At 38.9% G+C, this 20,254-nt stretch overlaps 1 protein-coding gene and 1 pseudogene across 1 annotated transcript in view; one reads left to right on the top strand and one right to left on the bottom strand.

Annotated features, from left to right (window-relative positions):
• PIGU (phosphatidylinositol glycan anchor biosynthesis class U) overlaps positions 1-20,254 on the bottom strand; it is an 83,994-nt gene that overhangs the window by 52,116 nt on the left and 11,624 nt on the right. Inside the window, exons 3-4 of the mRNA XM_030309750.2 lie at positions 8,713-8,772; positions 7,812-7,874 (exon numbers count right to left, since the gene is read on the bottom strand). Coding sequence (XP_030165610.1) covers positions 7,812-7,874; positions 8,713-8,772 — 123 coding nt within the window. The remainder of the gene's footprint in view (positions 1-7,811; positions 7,875-8,712; positions 8,773-20,254) is intronic.
• Positions 14,444-14,941, top strand: LOC115509800 (annotated as a pseudogene).

Here is a 20,254-nt window from a genome sequence, read left to right as displayed (position 1 = left end):
TCACTAGACTATGAGTTCCATGAGGACAGGGACCATGTTTTTGCCAATAATTTCCAATACCTGGCACAGTGAGCAAACAATAAATATCTATTGAATGACTGAATGAATAAATGGCAAAGCAATGTTCCCAGCCCTGTTGAAGAGTTACCATGAGTGGCCTAAGAACTCCAAAGTTCCATCAGCAAAGTGAAATATTTTCATGCAAAGTAAAATGATCCCCTGAATGTCACAGTATCTCAGGTTTTCTTCCATGTTCTCCTGTTTCAAGTTTTTGACTCCCACAGAGGAAGTGGGGAATGGCCATGATGAAGAAAAGGAGGAGGGCTGGGTGTGGCTGGGCAGCTGGAGAGTCAGGAGGGAGTGAGATGGGGGTGGAAAGCTCTTGCCTTCCCCTGGTATGTCCCAACAAGTTCATGGGTGTGCTCCAGAATGAAAAAAAGTTAGGCAACCCTATAAGCAAACATGGGTCAGACTGTAGATGGAAAAAGCCTCTGAACCCCAAATGGGTAGCCTTGCTGATTTAATGGCCCAAGAATCTTATTTCAACAGGATAAATTCAAGGCTGCAACCAATTATAAAAGACAGTAGTGCAGAGATGTCAGAGTAGCAAGTGTGCAGGATTAAAGATTTAATGATAAAAAAATGCATGTACAGAACATTGCACTATACCATTTACACAAAGTTAAAAGCATGCAAAATAATACTACGTGTTATTTAGGTATATATGCAAAAGTAGTAGAAGTTAAGGCCCTGTGTGGGGACAATAAACACTAAATTCACAACAGTGGTAACTGGTGAGAGGAAAAATAAGGAGATGAAAGTCTCAGAGGCAACTTTATGTGTAATGTTTTATTTTTTAAGTTGAAGTAAGTTCACGGTACATATTATTCTTTACATATTTTTGTATGTCTTAGGTATTTCAGAATTTTTTTAAATGGAAAATTAAAAAAAAATTTAAAGATCCATTTTTCAATTCAAAAGAAAGTAGAAAAGTTATCACAGGAACACAGGTAAGCCCAGATTTCTTGCACAAATTTAGTAGTAAAGGGTTAATCAGAAAACCAGAACAACCTTCAAAAACCTCCTTTGATCATCTCTGAGAGTTCAGGTTAAACAGTGGGAATTATCATCGGTAAAAGTTAGGCTACCATGCACATCTGGGATTGTTTAATTAAAAAGACAATATATAAACTACAGTGTTTTTATCAGAGAGGAGGGGGCTGGCTCAGCAGACAGAGCACTTAGTGAGGACAGCTGCAGCAGTGGTAGAGGAAGGAGGCCCTGCTAGCTAAGGGTCCCTGAGTTCCTGCAAAAAGAAGGCCACCTGGCTGGGGGGAGATCCTCAAAGAAGCCTGTTGAAGGGAAGCAGGGAGTCAATCCAGGAGCAGCCAGAGATACAGGTGGGAATGCAGAGCCAGTCCCCAGGCTGGAAGCCTGCCATCAGGACTATAGGAAGGGATGGGGACAGCTAAACAGGTATGTGCAGATCCTGGGCAGAGGTGACCCTATGGCAACAACTAAAGAAAAGTACTTCCTAATAACTCCAATCTTCCAAAATACTTTGAAACAGAAAGATTTATAAAAGGAGAGCCTGCAGGAGAGAAAGGCAATCAGGTCAGCAGTCCCCAGATTCTCTGCTATCTCTTTTTGTCTCCTCCCAAGCTCACCAGCAAAGCCCCCATGATGCCTGGCCTCATGGTCCCAATTATTGACTCAGCTCCCCCGAAGAACAGCCAAACTCCCTTTTAAAAATCCCCACTGTGGCACAAAAACAGACACACAGACCAATGGAATAGAATAGAAACCCCAGAACTAGACCCACAAACGTATGGCCAACTCATCTTTGACAAAGCAGGAAAGAACATCCAATGGAAAAAAGACAGCCTCTTTAACAAATGGTGCTGGGAGAACTGGACAGCAACATGCAGAAGGTTGAAACTAGACCACTTTCTCACACCATTTACAAAAATAAACTCAAAATGGATAAAGGACCTAAATGTGAGACAGGAAACCATCAAAACCTTAGAGGAGAAAGCAGGAAAAGACCTCTCTGACCTCAGCCGTAGCAATCTCTTACTCGACACATCCCCAAAGGCAAGGGAATTAAAAGCAAAAGTGAATTACTGGGACCTTATGAAGATAAAAAGCTTCTGCACAGCAAAGGAAACAACCAACAAAACTAAAAGGCAACCAACGGAATGGGAAAAGATATTTGCAAATGACATATCGGACAAAGGGCTAGTATCTAAAATCTATAAAGAGCTCACCAAACTCCACACCCGAAAAACAAATAACCCAGTGAAGAAATGGGCAGAAAACATGAATAGACACTTCTCTAAAGAAGACATCCAGATGGCCAACAGGCACATGAAAAGATGTTCAGCGTCGCTCCTTATCAGGGAAATACAAATCAAAACCACACTCAGGTATCACCTCACGCCAGTCAGAGTGGCCAAAATGAACAAATCAGGAGACTATAGATGCTGGAGAGGATGTGGAGAAACGGGAACCCTCTTGCACTGTTGGTGGGAATGCAAATTGGTGCAGCCGCTCTGGAAAGCAGTGTGGAGGTTCCTCAGAAAATTAAAAATAGACCTACCCTATGACCCAGCAATAGCACTGCTAGGAATTTATCCAAGGGATACAGGAGTACTGATGCATAGGGGCACTTGTACCCCAATGTTCATAGCAGCACTCTCAACAATAGCCAAATTATGGAAAGAGCCTAAATGTCCATCAACTGATGAATGGATAAAGAAATTGTGGTATATATACACAATGGAATACTACGTGGCAATGAGAAAAAATGAAATATGGCCTTTTGTAGCAACGTGGATGGAACTGGAGAGTGTAATGCTAAGTGAAATAAGCCATACAGAGAAAGACAGATACCATATGGTTTCACTCTTATGTGGATCCTGAGAAAGTTAACAGGAACCCATGGGGGAGGGGAAGGAAAAAAAAAAAAAGAGGTTAGAGTGGGAGAGAGCCAAAGCATAAGAGACTGTTAAAAACTGAGAACAAACTGAGGGTTGATGGGGGGTGGGAGGGAGGGGAGGGTGGGTGATGGGTATTGAGGAGGGCACCTTTTGGGATGAGCACTGGGTGTTGTATGGAAACCAATTTGTCAATAAATTTCATAAAAAAAAAAAAAAAATCCCCACTGGATCCAGTCAGAGACAGGAAAATGGCTAAAAGTCAAAGGAAAAGCGAATACACACACACTAAGAAAATGTTAAAGTATAAAAATAAGTGAGGTTAAGGAGTACAAGTTAAAATCCAAAGATAAATATTTCTATATATTCAGCAGCCTTGACAATGATGAGATTTAAAACTATCGTAAGAGAGATTAAAAGTGGCCTGAAAGGAAATTACCTGAGTGATCATTACCTCTGTGATCATTAATCACCTCATACACAGATGCCTATGCACTTTTCCATATGTGTGTTTTATTTCAATAGACATTTTTAATTAAAAAATGAATCTCCAGGGTGGAGTTTTCTTTCCCTTCTATCCACTTCTCTATGCAGCCTTTCCTTGTCCTTACAAGATTTGGTTTTACAAGGACATTATTCCCCTGCTTCAAATAAACAGCTTTTTCTAATAATTGAATCCGTGTCTATACCAATTTGCAACCCCCAAAACTAGGGTGTCCAGAGGTGGAGTAGTGAATACTCCTCCCCCACCACATCTCTGTTAGCCTCACCACATTCCAAGTTCAGGAGTCTATGCTCCAAATTTACAACCCTCTAATCACATTAAGGGAAGACACATTTTTATCACTCTCTCTCAAACTACAAGCAACTTTCTAACACGAATTCTGAGTCCCAAATAGAAAGTACAATCTCAGCAAAGGACAGACTAGATTAACAACAATGCTTTTGTCAAGTAAGGTAGATGTAAAATGTGAGAATCCACTGGTCACAATCAATCAGCATTCATATTCCATAGGCTAACAGCTGGAGAAGGGCTAGGAATGGAACCCACCTTTGCACCATAGTTTTCCAGAACACGTTTGAGTACAGACACAGCTTTGTTACCAGGGATCTGGTCTTAAATCCCAGCAAGACTAAAATTCTTCCATATGCTATGGGCCCATTCTGACAAAGTGGGGAAGATTTGGGGGAAGATATGTGCTGATACTCTATCCACATCATCAAAAATCTGCCATTCAGAATAAGTAAATTTTGACACAGTGTAAATAAAACTCTTGTTCTGACCAAGAAACCTAATGTTCCAATAGGCTGAATTCTGAGGATGGAGAAACAAAACTACTCCAAATTTCAATTCAGTCTTGGTGACAACAGAATGTTTTGGTGTGTTAAAAAACAGGGTATCTCACCAGAAAGTCTTCATTCAATGTTCCCAACACTGGTCAAGTTTCCAAGTTTAATTAATACACACCTAAACCAAATGCTCCCCCACAGAAAGTGACCTTAGATGGCCAAGTATCTTTTTGCTTAATATAGAGGGGAAGGAATTTAGAGGTTTCAGAAATGCTTGATGAGAGCATTTATACACATCTTGCCCATTCTCCTCTGGGCCACAACCCAGAATAGGTCCCTGTCATTTCTCCCTTTATCCTTGGTACCAGACAAGAGTTGGTAAATCTCTAAAGAAATTGGTAAGAGTTTTAATTATTAGTTATGACTGTCTTAAAAGCATACAGCTTTTGGATTTAGAAGTCAAAGATTCATATGACTAATTGTGAGCATCTCAATTTGTTGGTCATTCATAGTAACTATAGTAAACGTGTGTAATTCTCAAAGAAGATTACTTTATCCTCTGTTTGACAGATCTGACAATCAAAAGAAAGAGGAAAAAAATAATTGTCTGTGGTTATTTTATGTGACCTTTGTTACTAAGGGAAAGTAATAAATGGGTACAATCACTAAAAAAAAAAAAAAAAAAAAAAAACAGGGTATCAACAACAGCTCATTTGGTTTTCTCTCAACCTCTTTAAATCACACAAAGAAAAAAAATTCTCTATGTTTCCATATAAACTCAAATAATAAACAAATGAATTAAAATTATCATTGCTCTAAATTAAAGGGATCCCTTCTACTGACACTGACGTCTAACTTTGTTAGGAAATTAAATGAAACCTAGCTTCATTACTTACCCTTAAGCTTCTCTCACCATTAAAAAATGGTTTTAATTAGGGTGTATGCGTGGTATGTTTATGACAGTTGAACAGCAAAAAAAGGAGTACATATAGTGTTGGCATCTCTAATCAACTTTCACTAAAACACATTTCAGTTTTACATTTTGGTTGAAAAGATCTAGCCGTGTTCTTAAATGAAAGCTACCAACCCTCCCTTGGATATTCACATATATCACATCTATACCGTGTATATGTATGTGTATGTATGTGTATGTGTATGTGTGTGTGTGTGTGTGTGTGTGCACATGCATGTGTATACACATACACTGGTGGGTACAGACACAGATCTACTTTTTCCCCAGTGTTTTTTATTGAAAATTTATAAACTATAGAAAAGTTTATAAATAAAACACCTAGATCCACTAACTGTTAACATTTTGCCACATTTCCTTTATCTCTACACATACATACGCAAACATGCAAATTCTTTTTCTGAACTATTTGAAAGTAAGCTGTGGATATCATGACATTTCACCCCTAAATATTTTAGCATATAACTTCAAAGAACAAAGACTATGGTCTACATACACAATCTATCTTGGGGAAGAAAATAACCACTGCTAATTTATCTCTGCATTCCTCAGCTTATGAATTTCACACCCAATTATTTCATCTCTAGCCCTCAAAGGAATCCTGTTGAAGCATTTCACCTCAGTCCCTAAAATTTTCTTTTCTTTTCCAATCCTACTGAAATACAACTGACGTATGATATTGTGTAAGTTTAAATGTACAATAAGATTTAATACATGTACATATTGTAAAATGATTACCGCAATAAGGTTAGTTAACACACCCATCACCTCACATAATTCCTGTGTGTGTGTGTGTGTGTGTGTGTGTGTGTGTGTGTGGTAAGAGCATTTAAGATATACTCCTTTAGCAACTTTCAAGTATATAATATTGTTAACTATAGTTACCATGCTATACATTAGATCTCCAGAACTTACTCATCTTACAACCAAAGTTTGTACCCTTTGACCAATACCCTCCCATTTCCCCTATCTCCAAACCCACCCCCTGTCAACCACCAATCTACTCTGTTTCTAGGAGTTTGACTTTTTATTTATTTGTTTATTTAAAGTAAGCTCTATGCCCAATGTGGAGCTTGAACTCACGACTTTGAGATCAAGAGTCACATGTTCTACTGCCTAAGCCAATCAGGCTTCCCAGTTTTACTTTTTTAGATTCCACATATAAATAAGGTCATACAAGATTTGTCTTTGTCGACTTATTTTACTTAGCATAATGCCCTCAGGTTTGTTTATGTCCCAAATGCTCCAGTGGTTTAAGATGTACACTCTCTGGTCTTATAGGGCTATTAAGCCTATAAACAGACCCCAATTTAAGAACTCCCAATCCAGATATTTTGTAAATCTCTTTGAGGTCCATAATTGTAGAATTCACTAGCTTTGTTACTAATGACCAGTGCCACAGAAAGGCAGACTGCTACTTCTGGTTCTATTACTTGGTAACAGACGTGAAAATAAACCACAGACAACACCAGTGGGATGCAGCCTTCTCTCTCCCCAGTTAATCTCAGTGGCTCCCAGCCAGTCAAGGAGGACTGCAGCCAATTTTTAAAATAACTACATGGATAGTACACATGGTTAATCTGTTAACTCTCTCAGAACCCAGGAAAATGAAAATGGTCACGATATATCACTCCCTTTGGCTATTACATACGGATTAAGACTAAAGTTTACATCAATACTTCATCAATACTTTCTACAGGCGGGACGCCGGGTGGCTCAGTGGGTTAAGTGCCTGGCTTCGGCCCAGGTCATGATCTCACAGTTCATGAGTTCAAGCCTCCACATCGGGCTCTCTGCTGTCAGCACAGAGCCCACTTCGGATCCTCTCTCCCTCTCTCTCTCTTTCCCTCCCCCTTCCCTGTTCACGTGCTTTCTCTCTTTCTCTCTCAAAAATAATTTTAAAAAAGGGGGCACCTGGGTGGCTCAGTCAGTTAAATGTCTGACTCTTGATTTCAGCTCAGGTTATGATCTCACAGTTTGTAGATTTGAGCCCCATGTCGGGCTCCGCACCGGCAGCATGGAGCCTGCTTGGAATTCTCTCTCTCTCTCCTTCTCTCTCTGCCACTCCCCTGCTTGCTCACTATCTCTCAAAATAAATAAATAAACTTAAAAAAAAAAAAAAGAAAAGATTACACCTGATTTAAAAAAACAAAAAACAAAAAAAACTTTCTACAGGCATTTACTACATGCCAAATTTTCCAAGTAAGATTGTTCTCTGTAGAGAAACAGAAACTACATTGGGAATCCAATTTTACCTCAGATAGGCATAACACAGTGAGTTAAAAGCTATACTCATGAAAGGAAGATTATTAAGGGTCCTCATTACTATAATTGTAGTTCAACTCTGCTCCAGAAAGTCTAAAGTTGCACAGGTGAATGGATATTAAGCTACAGAGATTAAACTGACCTTTCTGTATCTATTAGTGAAGCTGTCTTGTTGGTTTAGGTTTGGCCATTGCAGAGCTGGCTTAACAGGCCAGAAGCTTCATTCCTATTTCTTAGTATTTTTAAACAGTTGGATCCTTAAGTACATGACCTTTGATTTTTTGTAATAACAGAGACCAGAAGGCTACCAAAAAATTCCACCAGTTTTGTCTCACCCACTGACTACTTACCACAACTTTATTGAAGTCTTGGATTGCAAAATACAGGGCAATGGCAGTGAGTACATCAGTTATCTGTCAAAAGAAAGAGAAACAATAGTATAAGAGTGAGGAAATGCTGCCAGGGCCTAGAGGTTTTGGATGGTGGTGGGCTATTTGGTAATGAATTTGTCCAGTCAGGCAGAACCTCAAGCCTCACTTTGACTACCCAAAGATAAAGCCTTTCAGGGAGATTTGACTGGAAAACCTTGAGGATAAGGACCCATCAAGGCTTATGTTAGCCTGGTGTACCACATCTGTTCTTTAATTGCAAGTTACTTAAGTTTTCTATAAAGTAGGAATACCCAATACTTTGCAGGCCTGATGTATGTCAAGTGCCCAGCACTAAATAAGTCCTCAATAAACAGCAGCCATTATAATTATTAAGGAAGACCTCAGTGGATCTCCTATTTGACCCAGATTTTCAACTCTACATTAGGCAAGTGTTTCAAATTACTATCTCTCAAAACAGCCCTGTCATCTCAACTTTGAAGGTTATTGCTCCTAAGAGTCTCATCAGGCCTATGTCCACTGCACGGAACCTTTTGGCAGAATGCTTAGGAACTTCAGGATGCCCTCTACACTGGCACTAAAATTAAAGCCAATCATAGAATTTTGGCACTAGAAAGTTTGAGACTACATAGTCCAGAAACCAAATTTTAAAAGTATAAGGAATTAGAACTGGTCAGATGTCAGAGACTACTCCCCATACTTCCATAATATACCACAGTTCCTTGAATTCAATTAAGGATAGGTTTTTGCTTTCACACTCTGAGCAACTCTTAAGTTCCTAAAAGATAATTTTTCTTAAAAACAACAAGATAAAAGACTATAAAGATATATATGTGTTGATTTCATGTGGAAGGTTACTTACCATAAATACCAATTCAGCATAGTCAATCAGGAAATGAAAGAGGTATATTATTAATGGAGTCTGTAGGAGAAAAACAAACAAACAAATTAACTTAAATCTTACTATTATCAGTTTCAAGAGTAGTAAAGGTATGAGGTAAACTTTAATTCTAAGGCATACAGAATAGCCAAGGGGAACTCCATAGTGGACCAAGATTGCTGAACTCATAAAATAAGCTGGGAAATGTTTTCCCTTCTTCTGTCTTCTGAGATGTTTTATATCTCATAGATCTCTCTTTTTTTTTCTGTTTTCTATCCTTTTCTCTCCAAGCTTTAGTCTAGATATTTTCTACAGACCTATCTTCCAGATCATGAGTCCTCTCTCTTTTTTTCTCAAAGATTTATTTTTTTATTTTTTTGTTTATTTATTTTTGAGAGAGCAAGAGTAAGCATGCATGCATGGGGGAAGGGCAGAGAGAGAGGGAGACAGAGAATCCCAAGCAGGCCTCAAACTCATGAACAGTGAGATCATGACGTGAGCCGAAATCAAGAGTCGGCACCTAACCGACTGAGCCACCCAAATGTCCCAAGATTTTATTTATTTTTCAAGTAAACTCTACCCCCAATGTGGGGCTGGAACACACAACCCTAAGATCAAGAGTCACATGCTTTACTGACTGAGCCAGTCAGGTGCCCCATGAGTCTTCTCTTTAGCTTTGTGTAATTGGCTGTTAACTGTGCCTATTGCATTCTTAATTTGCTATTATGTTTTCCAGTTCTAGAATTTCCATTTGATTCATTATTATATATTCCAGTTCCCTGGAGAAATTCTCTGCCTCGTCACTTATTTTTTGTGCATATTAATCACTGACCACAGTTATCTTACAGTCTAAGTTTGACAGCTCCAATATCTGAATCGCCTGTGAATCCGTAGTGTCTATTTTTTTTCTCTTTTATTATGCTTGGTAACTTTTGGTTGAATGATGGACATTATAGATATGAAAAATTTTAGAGGTTCTGGACAAGGCTATTTTCTTCCAGAAAAGATTTCTTTAAATTTCTGGCAAGCAATTAGAATAGAATAGCATCACCTTAATCTAATTAGTTTAGCTAATTAAGCTAGATCTGTGTGTGTGTGTGTGTGTGTGTGTGTGTGTGTGTGTGTGTGTGTATGTGTCTGTCTGTCTGTGTGAGAGAGTGAGAGAGAGAGAGAAAGAGTGCACAACTGGGAAAAAGGGGCAGAGGGAGGCTCCACTCTCAGCGTGGAACCCTATGCAGGGCTCAATCCCACAACCCTGGGATCATAGCCCAAGCCAAAAACAGGAGTCGGATGCTTAATGGACTGAGCCACCCAAGTGCCCCTTTGATTTATTTTTTTGTAATATCTATATGTCATTTACCCTTATTCCTTCCTTCAGTGTAGTCCTTCGGAGGACCCAATTGGAAGCGAAGATGTTTACCAGAGCCCTGCCACCTTGGTTGGCCATGCATTTGATTTTGTTATTTCTCCAGCACTGTGAGACTTCCAATAGCTCTACTTAGCTCCTTAGCCTCTTAACAGCCAATTTCTGTTCTCTTTCTCTAACCTCAGCCTATGCCACTTACAAATTGATAAATACATCAAAGAGAAAGCAGCTCAGACTGTCAGTCTCACATTTTGTATTTTCCTCTCTGGGATCTCAGCCCCTCAATAATCCTGGCTATCTTGATACTTTCCAATACCATCAAATAGATATTTTTTTTCTATTCATCCTCCTTTCCTAGTTTTTCTTGGCAGGAGGGTTGATCTGCTACTATAAGCCAGTTCACCAATCCACCAGAACCAGAAAGATAGTGCATGACTTGGTTTTAGTGAGTTTTTGCTGGTGACTCAGGAGCACCTCTTTCCAACTCCCAATCACTTGCAAAAATATATCCTATAATATTGCAAAGGTCACTAACATGCTTTTTAGCTAGTGTAGTAGAAAGAACAAGGCTTTGGGGTCAAACTCAGGTTTAAATCCAGGTTCCACCTGTGTACTTTTCCCTTCCAAGCCTTAGTTTCCTCAGCTATAAAATAAGAATAGCCACCTATTTTCGGGGTGCCTGGGTGGCTCAGACGGTTAAGTGTCCAACTTTGGCTCAGGTCATGATCTCGCGGTTTGTGGGTTTGGGGCCCACGTCGGGCTCTGTGCTAACAGCTCAGAGCCTGGAGCCTGCTTTGGATTCTGTGTCTCTCTCCCTGCTCACACTCTGTCTCTCTTTCTCTCTCAAAAATAAACATAAAAAAAAAAGAATAGTGACCTTTCACAGGGTTCTTGGGAGGAGTAAGTGGTAATGGGCACAAGCGCTTACTTAGCACAGTGCCTAACATACAGTAAACCTCAATATGTTAGCTACCTGAGATCAAGTTTTTACCATCTTTTGAAAACAAGGGCATCAACTTTGCCTTCCAAAGTTCTAAAAGAACTAAATGTTTTACAACTATCTACTAATGGATTCTTTTTTTGCATTTATCTTTGTCAGTAAGAAGTAGTAACTTGATATTTATATTACCAATAGCCTGCTTTCAAAGTGCTTTGATGCTTTAGATAGTTTAGAGTGGCACTAAGTAGGTCTCAGAAATGACAGAACAAATAGTTCTCAAAAAGCCTATCAGCAAATGGGCTGGTTTCCATAATGAACTAACATGTCCACGGTAGTTTAACTGTGTATCATATTATTATAGAGAAGTATACACTGAATATAATTTGTCTTCCTGCTACATTTCCACGTGAGTAACCATTCCCGGTCAGGGTAGGGTAAATTTTGAATGAACTCACAATTTTATGATCATTACTTGGCTAAACACAAAATAGAAACATTTGTTGAAGGTAGTCATAAAATCTAATGTGGTTGCCACAATTCTCTTTTTCTCTCCTGTGCAGATTTTTCTTCTCCCCTTTAACATATTCTTACTTTTCCCTAAGAACTAGATGGTAAAATCAGCTGAAGATTAAAAAAAATAAAAGGCAAAGGAATGATGAACTATCTCTTCCAAAGTACTCTTTTCACTTGGCTTGATATAATTTTTTTTTCTTTTATTTCGGAGAGAGAGCACAAGTGGGGGAGGAGGGCAGAGGGGCACAGAGAGAGAGAGAGAGAGAGAGAGAGAGAGAGAGAGAGAATCTTAAACAGGCTCCACACTCAGCACAGAGCCCAATGCAGGCTCAACCCCATGACCCTGGGATCATGACCTGAGCCAAAATCAAGTTGGATGCTCAACCGACTAAGCTACCCAGGCACCCTTAATTTTATTTCTTTATGCTTTATTATTTAAAGAAACTATATTGAAACACAGGTAGCTCTTGATTTAAGAACACTGAGCTTACAAGCAAATTAACCCATATTCAGGAAAGAGGAGCAAGGGACTCCGAGTTTGAGGTCATCCCCACTACGTTTGGGGGAAGCAACTGTTCAGTCCCCAAGAAGTTATCTTACACAAGTATAGAGAGTTAACATGGCTTCTAATAGCAGGAAATTACTATCTCATACCATTATCCCCTTTTACTTATACACACACACACACACACACACACACACACACACACACACACACACCAGTAAGGAGTAAGAATATGTTCTAGACTCCCTCACTATAGCTAAGAAAGCATTTTCCCAGAGAAACATTTTAAATAATGGTTAAATGGCTAGATACAGCTCTTCCATTCATTCACTTGACATATTCTTTCTGACAGGACTGTTTCACATCTTCCCCTGTCCTCAACCTCCAACTTCCCTCCCCACTCCTCACTGTCATCTGACAACTTCATTTCTTATTTCACTGAGAAAAGAAACAATTAAATGAGAACCACCTTATTTTCCCACTACCCACTGACCAACATCCTTTATCTATACCTATATTCTCTCTTATTAACAACAGATGAACTTACTTTCTTCTTACCTAAAGTCAAATTCTCCCCTTATGAACTGCATCTCATTCCTTCCTGCCTCCTCAAAGACAATGCTCATTCAATTATTCTCTTCCCTACATCACCAACTTCTCTATCCACAGGATTATTCCCATCAGCAACTATATACACAGTTTCTCAATTTTTTTTTGCTATTTTATTATTTTATTTTAGTAAGTTTTGAGAGTTTTTACATGTTTTTTTAAAACAGATTCTACACCCAATGTGGGGCCTGAACTCCCAACCCTGAGATTAAGAGTCACATGCTCTACTGACTGAGCCACATGTTCTTTTTTTTTTTCACTGAAGTATAGTTGACACACAGTGCTACATTAGTTTCAGGTGTACAACATGGTGATTCAACAAGTTTATATATTATGTTATGCACCCCACAAGTGTGGCTATCATCTGTCACCATACAATGCTATTATGATACCTCTGACTACATTCCCTATGCTGTCCCTTTTATTCCATAATTGAAAGCCTATATCACTCCTCTTCACCCATTTTGCCCATCTCCCCCACCCCACCCCACTCCACTCTGGCAACCATCAGTTTGTTCTCTATATTTATGGGTCTGTTTCTGCTTTTTGTTAGTTTATTCATTTGTTTGGGTTTTTTAGACTCCACATGTAAGTGAAATCATATGGTATTTGTCTTTGTCTGACTTATTTCACTTAGCACAATACCCTCTAGGTCCATCCGTGTTGCTGCAAATGCCAAGATCCCATTCTTTTTTATGGCTAAATAATATTCCAATGTGTGTGTGTGTGTATGTGTGTGTGTGTGTGTGTGTGTGTGCGCGTGCATGCACACGTGCTTCCACATCTTGGCCATTGTAAACAGTGCCACAATAAATATAGGGCAGATTCTCATATTTAAAACTTCATGAGATATCTGCCTTCAGCAGATATCTGCCATACCATTTCTCTGCCCTCCTTTAGAGCAAATTCTTAAACAAGATTGTCTATTGTCTATCTTTTCAAGAGAAAGTCCAAGATGTAAGCCACAGTGTCTTTTATAACCTAATTTATGAAGTGACATACCATTATTTCTGCATATTTTTTTTCAGTCATACAAGCCAACTCTGGTATGATATGGGAGAGGACCACAAGTGTGAATACCAGAGGTAGAAATCTTTGGGGGCCATCATGGAGCCTGGCTATCACACTAGGTGATTACATCAAGTCCCATGTTTGTTTTTTCAGTTGTTAGTTTCTTTTGTAATATGAAATTTATTGTCAAATTGGTTTCCAAGTCCCATGTTTTCAAATATCATCTATAGGCTGACAGATCCCAATTTTAAACCTCCAGTCAGAACCTCTCTTCTTGAGTTTCACATTTGTATAGCCTGTTGCCTTACCATTGTCATTTGGATGTCTTCAAACTTAATATGGTGAAATCTGAACTCTTACTTCTTACCCTCCTAAAAACTGCTCCTCCCTCAGTATGCCTCATCTCATTAAATAACCTCAGTTATTCAGTTGCTCAGGACAAAAAACCTGCTCTTCTTGAATCATATCCTTGAATCTTCTCTTGCCTTCGTATCTCATATCAAATCTATTAACAAGTCTACTTCTAAAAGTATAACCAGAATTTAATTACTTTTTTAAAGAATCTAATCACTTTTCACCATCTTCATTGTTACTACACTAGTCCCAAGCCACCATCATCCTGCTTAGACTAATGCATAGGCATCCTTCCTAATCATTTTCCTGCTTCACCTCTTGTCCCTAGAGTCAATTCCCCTTACAGTATCTACAGCAATATTTATCAAATATAAAATAAATATGATCACTCCTCTCCTGGCTTAAAAGTCTCCATGTCTTCCCAGCATAGTAAAAACAAAATCTAGTTGCTACCGTGGGCCACCAAGATTAGTGAAGGATCTCAAGATGGCTGGGCAAAAACTTTCTCTAATAGGCATTTACTGAGTAGCCCTTGGAAAGATCATACCCTGAGACCAAAAGACCACTGTTAATTCCCTAAAGTCTTGGAATGAGACCCTTATAACCACACTGGCTACTCTACCTAAGAATCTACCCGCTATCAACTGGGCTTATACAAGGCCAATGTGGTAAAGGCTGACTTGGCAAATGACTTTGAGAAGTTTAGTGCCCTGAAGGCTCGTATGCCAGGATGCTATGAAAAAAGATGTAAAAAATTGTGCTGAGTTTTTACCTCTCTCCAAGGCCAGGATTGAGGAATACGAGAGAGCTAGAGAAGATGAAGAACATAATTCCATTTGAGCAAATGACCACTGAGGACTTGAATGAATTCTTCCTAGAAACCACATTAGATAAGAAGTATCTCAATTTATAAGAATTTATAAATTTGAGTCTAGGAGGAAGCTCTGGTCTTCATATTATAAATTTTGGACATTAAAATAATTACACTAAAAAAATAATAACACTAAAGATAGGTAGGTAGGTAGAGAGAGAGAGAGAGAGAGAGAGGGAGAGAGAGAGAGAGAGAAGAACCAAACTCCTAACCATGTGTATAAAAAGTGCTACATAATCTGACTCCTAACTTTGCATAATTTGTCTTTATTATTCTCCTCTTTGTTCATTCTGCCTTAACACTTGCCTTCTTTTTCCACTCACAAATGCCAAGTGCATTCCCAAATCAGGGCCATCACAGATGCTATGATATGCTGGCTTCATTTAGATCTCTTACTCAAATTTCACTTTTTCAGAGTGCCTTCCCTGAACACACTATCTAAAACAGTGACACATACATGACTTTCACTCTCTTTTTTTTAACATTTATTTTTGAGAGACAGAGAGAGACTGAGTGTGAACAGGGGAGGGGCAGAGAGAGAGAGGGAGACACAAAATCCGAAGTAGGCTCCAGGTTCTGAGCTGTCAGCAAAGAGCCCAACGCAGGGCTTGAACCCACAAACCACAAGATGATGACCTACGCCCAAGTCAGACGCTTGACTGACTTAGCCACCCAGGCACCCCAACTGTCACTCTTTTTTTTATTAAGTTTATTTTGAAGGAGTGAGTGAGTGCAGGGGAGGGGCAGAGAGAGAGGGAGAGAGAGAATCCCAAACAGTTTCTATTGTGTCAGCATGGAGCCTGATGTGGAGCTTGAGCTCATGAACCATGACATCATGAACTGAGCTGAAACCAAGAGTCAGACACTTAACCAACTGAGCCACCCAGGCAGCCCTGACTGTCACTCTTTATCCCTGTACCCAGTTTTATTTTTCTACATGTACTTACTTACCATTTAACTGAAATCTCACTTTTTTTTTAACTTTAGTTTTATGGAAATATATTTAGTATAAAATAAACTATATATATTTAAAGTATACTTTTTTAATGTTTATTTATGTTTTGAGAGACAGAGAATGTGAGCAGGGGAGGAGCAGAGAGAGAGGGAGACAGAGGACATGAAGTGGGCTCTGTGCTGACAGCGCAGAGCCCGACATGGGGCTCAAACTCACAAACCATGAGATCATGACCTGAGCTGAAGTCAGACGTTTAACCAACTGAGCCACCCAGGAGCCCCTAAAGTATACCATTTGATAAGTTTTGGCCTATGTATACACCCATGAAACCATTACCACAACCAAGATATTGAATATATCCCAATTCCCAAAAGTTTATCAATTTGACTGTTCATCCCAAAGAACCAACTTTGTTTCAGTGACTTTCAATATTGTTTTCCTGTTTCATTTGTTTTCACTTAGATCTTATTTCTTTTATTCTGCTTACTTTGAGGTTAATTTATCTTCTTTTCCTAATTTATTTTTTTAAAGAACAAGGCAATTTTATTTTTTTTATTTTAATGTCATTTTTAAAATTTATACCCAAATTAGTTAGCATATAATGTAACAATGATTTCAGGAGTAGACTCCTTAATGCCCCTTACCCATTTAGTCCATCCCCCCTCCCACACCCCCTCCAGTAACCCTGTTTGTTCTCCATATTTATGAGTCTCTTATGTTTTGTCCCCCTCCCTGTTTTTATATTATTTTTGCTTCCCTTCCCTTGTGTTCATCTGTTCTGTGTCTTAAAGTCATCATATGTGAAGTCATATGATATTTGTCTTTCTCTGACTGACTAATTTCACTTAGTATAATACCCTCTAGTTCCATCCACACAGTTGTAAATGGAAGATTTCATTCTGTTTGATTGCTGAGTAATACTCCATTGTATATATACACCACATCTTCTTTATCCATTCATCCATCAATGGACATTTGGGCTCTTTCCATACTTTGGCTATCGTTGATAGTGCTGCTATAAACATCAGGGTGCATGTGCCCCTTCGAAACAGCATATATATCCTTTGGATAAATACCTAGTAGTGCAATTGCTGGGTCGTAGGGTAGTTCTATTTTTAGTCTTTTGAGGAACCTCCATACTATTTTCCAGAGTGGCTGCACCAGTTTGCAGTCCCACCAACAATGCAAAAGAGATCCTCTTTCTCTGCATCCTCGCCAACATCTGTTGTTGCCTGAGTTGTTAATGTTAGCCATTCTAACAGGTGTGAGGTGGTATCTCATGGTGGTTTTGATTTGTATTTCCCTGATGATGAGTGATGTTCAGCATTTTTCTTTTTTTTTTTTAAATTTTTTTTTCAACGTTTATTTATTTTTGGGACAGAGAGAGACAGAGCATGAACGGGGGAGGGGCAGAGAGAGAGGGAGACACAGAATGGGAAACAGGCTCCAGGCTCTGAGCCATCAGCCCAGAGCCTGACGCGGGGCTCGAACTCACGGACCGCGAGATGGTGACCTGGCTGAAGTCAGACGCTTAACCGACTGCGCCACCCAGGCGCCCCATGTTGAGCATTTTTCCATGTGTCGGTTGGCCATTTGGATGTCTTCTTTGGAGAAGTGTCTATTCATGTCTTTTGCCCATTTCTTCACTGGATTATTTGTTTTTGGGGTGTTGAATTTGATAAGTTCTTTCTAGGTTTTGGATACTAACCTTTTATCTGATATGTCATTTGCAAATATCTTCTCCCATTCTGTCAGTTGCCTTTTAGTTTTGCTGATTGTTTCCTGAGCTGTGCAGAAGCTTTTTATTTTGATGAGGTCCCTGTAGTTCATTTTTGCTTTTGTTTCCCTTGACTCCAGAGACACGTTGAGTAAGAAGTTGCTGTGGCCAAGGTCAAAGAGGTTGTTGCCTGCTTTCTCCTCGAGGATTTTGACGGTTTCTTGTCTTACATTTAGGTCTTTCATCCATTTTGAGTTTATTTTTGTGTATGGTGTAAGAAAGTGGTCCAGGTTCATTCTTCTGCATGTCGCTGTCCAGTTTTCCCAGCACCACTTGCTGAAGAGACTGTCTTTATTCCATTGGATATTCTTTCCTGCTTTGTCAGAGATTAGTTGGCCATACGTTTGTGGGTCCATTTCTGGGTTCTCTATTCTGTTCCATTGATCTGTCTGTTTTTGTGCCCATCTTTTCCTAGTTTCTTAAGGTAAAAACAGAGGTCATCAGTTTGAGACCTTTCTTCTTTTCCAATATAGGCATTTAGCACTATATATTTCCCCCGAGTACTGCTTACTGACATCCCACATATTTCAATAGGTTGTGCTTTCATTTTCATTCAGTTCAAATACTTTCTAATTTCCCTTCTGATTTCTTCTTTGATCCATGGGTTATTGAGGAGAATACTTAGTTTCCAAATATTTGGGGACTTTCCAGACATCTTTCTGGTATTAGTTTTTTATTTAATTCTATTGTGGTCAAAGAATATACTTTCTATGACTTCAATCCTTTTAAATTCATTAAGCCTTGTTTTATGACCCAGAATATGGTCTATCTTGCAGATGTTCCATGTACACTTGAAAAGATTATGTGTTTTGCTGCTGTTGGACAGAATGTTCTATAAATGTCAATGAGGTCAAGTTGGTTGACATGCTATTCAAGGCTTCTACAGCCTTGTTGATTTTGTCTGCTTGTCCTATGAATCCCCGAGAGAAGGATATTGAAACCTCTGACTATAATTGTGGATTTGTCTATTTCTCCTTGCAGTTCTGTCAGTTTCCATGTATTTTGAAACTCTGTTATTAGGTGCATACACATTAGGATTGTTATGTTCTCTTGAGAATTGACCCCCTTATCATTATGCAATAAACTTCTTTACTTCTGGTAATATTCTTTGCTCTGAAATCTGTTTTCTTTTTACTAACTTTTTTTTTTCTTTGTGCTCTCAGAAATAAGTACCATGAGGCCAAGGACCGTGTCTTGTTTTGTATCCCTAACACCTACCAGGGTAACTGGCATTTGGTATGTACTTAACAAATCTTTATTAAAAGACAGAAGGAAGGGAGGGATTGGAATACATCTGTAGATACAGGACTAGGGACTAGGAATACTTAATGAAAAGGTGCCAGTACCTGTTCTGAGGAACATATAGCATACTAGGTAAAACAAGTACAGAGGCAATTTCAAGAGTATGATATGAGCCATTAAAAGTATAAGCACAAGATGCTTTGGAAGATGTTCAGGAAGAACGGTTTCTAGAAGGAGGTAAACTCTAAGCTAATACCTAAATAGTAAAGCTAATCACAAAAAGAGGGAAGAATAGCCTTCCATAAGGAGACAAGAGCATGAGCAAAGAAACATAGGTAAGAGAGAATACAGTGCTGGAGCATTATGAATGTATGTGAGAACTCTCTCAGGGAGTTCCTATTCTGTCTAGAAAACATACTGCCCAAGGCCTCCTCCACACTGGGCCCTTGTGGCTAGTGGGCTATGCTTTTATATGCCCACACATATCTGTTCCCAATAACTGAATTGTGTGCTTATTAAAAGTCTTAAATTGTCCCTGTTTCTGCTAGCTGCTCTTATTATTGTGGCTCAATTAGACAGTAATACAAGCTAACTAATATGAATGCAAAAGCCTGTTGTTATTTCCATGAGAACCAAGCTGAATGCTTTCAAAATACTAGACAGAAAAAACAATCAAACAAACAAACAAACAAATTTGTTCTCAAAGTATGTATGAAGGATACAACTGTAAAACTGAGGGGTTAAAATTTCAAATTAGAAGACTTATACTTTAAAACGATGTAACCAATAATAATGGGGAGGTGAGAGTGGAAAGAAATGTGGTTAATGTGGTAAGCAGGGCCCACAGGGCTTTGTATACTCCCTAAGGTGTTTGGATTTTATCCTGAGTTCAGTGGTGAGCTGACAAAATCAGATTCACATTTCAGAAAGATGACTCTGACTGCAGAATTAAAAGTAAAGGAGCAAGACCGAATGGAGCAAGACTCGTCAGGAAGCTGTTGCAGGAGCCCACGCAAGAGATGATGGTGACCCAACAATGACTTTAGCATTCTTAAGAACTAATTTTATGGGTTAAACAGGCTTTTGTGACTTTCTAAGAAACCAGCATTGCTAACACAGTTTTCATGGAAAAGCATGTTCCAAAGAACCAATTACAGGCCAATTAGCATACAACTTATTTGTGCACTGGGAACTGTTTACGATTTATTTGACAATAAAAATGGTAACTTCTACAGAAGTCTCATCTGCTTCCGCAAATCACAATCTTGATCTGGATCATTTCCACTGCAATTGTGAAACCTCCTTCTTATGCAGAGGACATCTAAAAAAGGTCTGTTTCTAAATATGATTTTCAAAAATAGATGTTTTCAAATGTTTGTAC

Source organism: Lynx canadensis, chromosome A3 (assembly GCF_007474595.2).
Source record: "Lynx canadensis isolate LIC74 chromosome A3, mLynCan4.pri.v2, whole genome shotgun sequence".
Taxonomy (NCBI): Eukaryota; Metazoa; Chordata; class Mammalia; order Carnivora; family Felidae; genus Lynx; species Lynx canadensis.
This window is presented reverse-complemented; position numbering and strand designations above follow the sequence as displayed.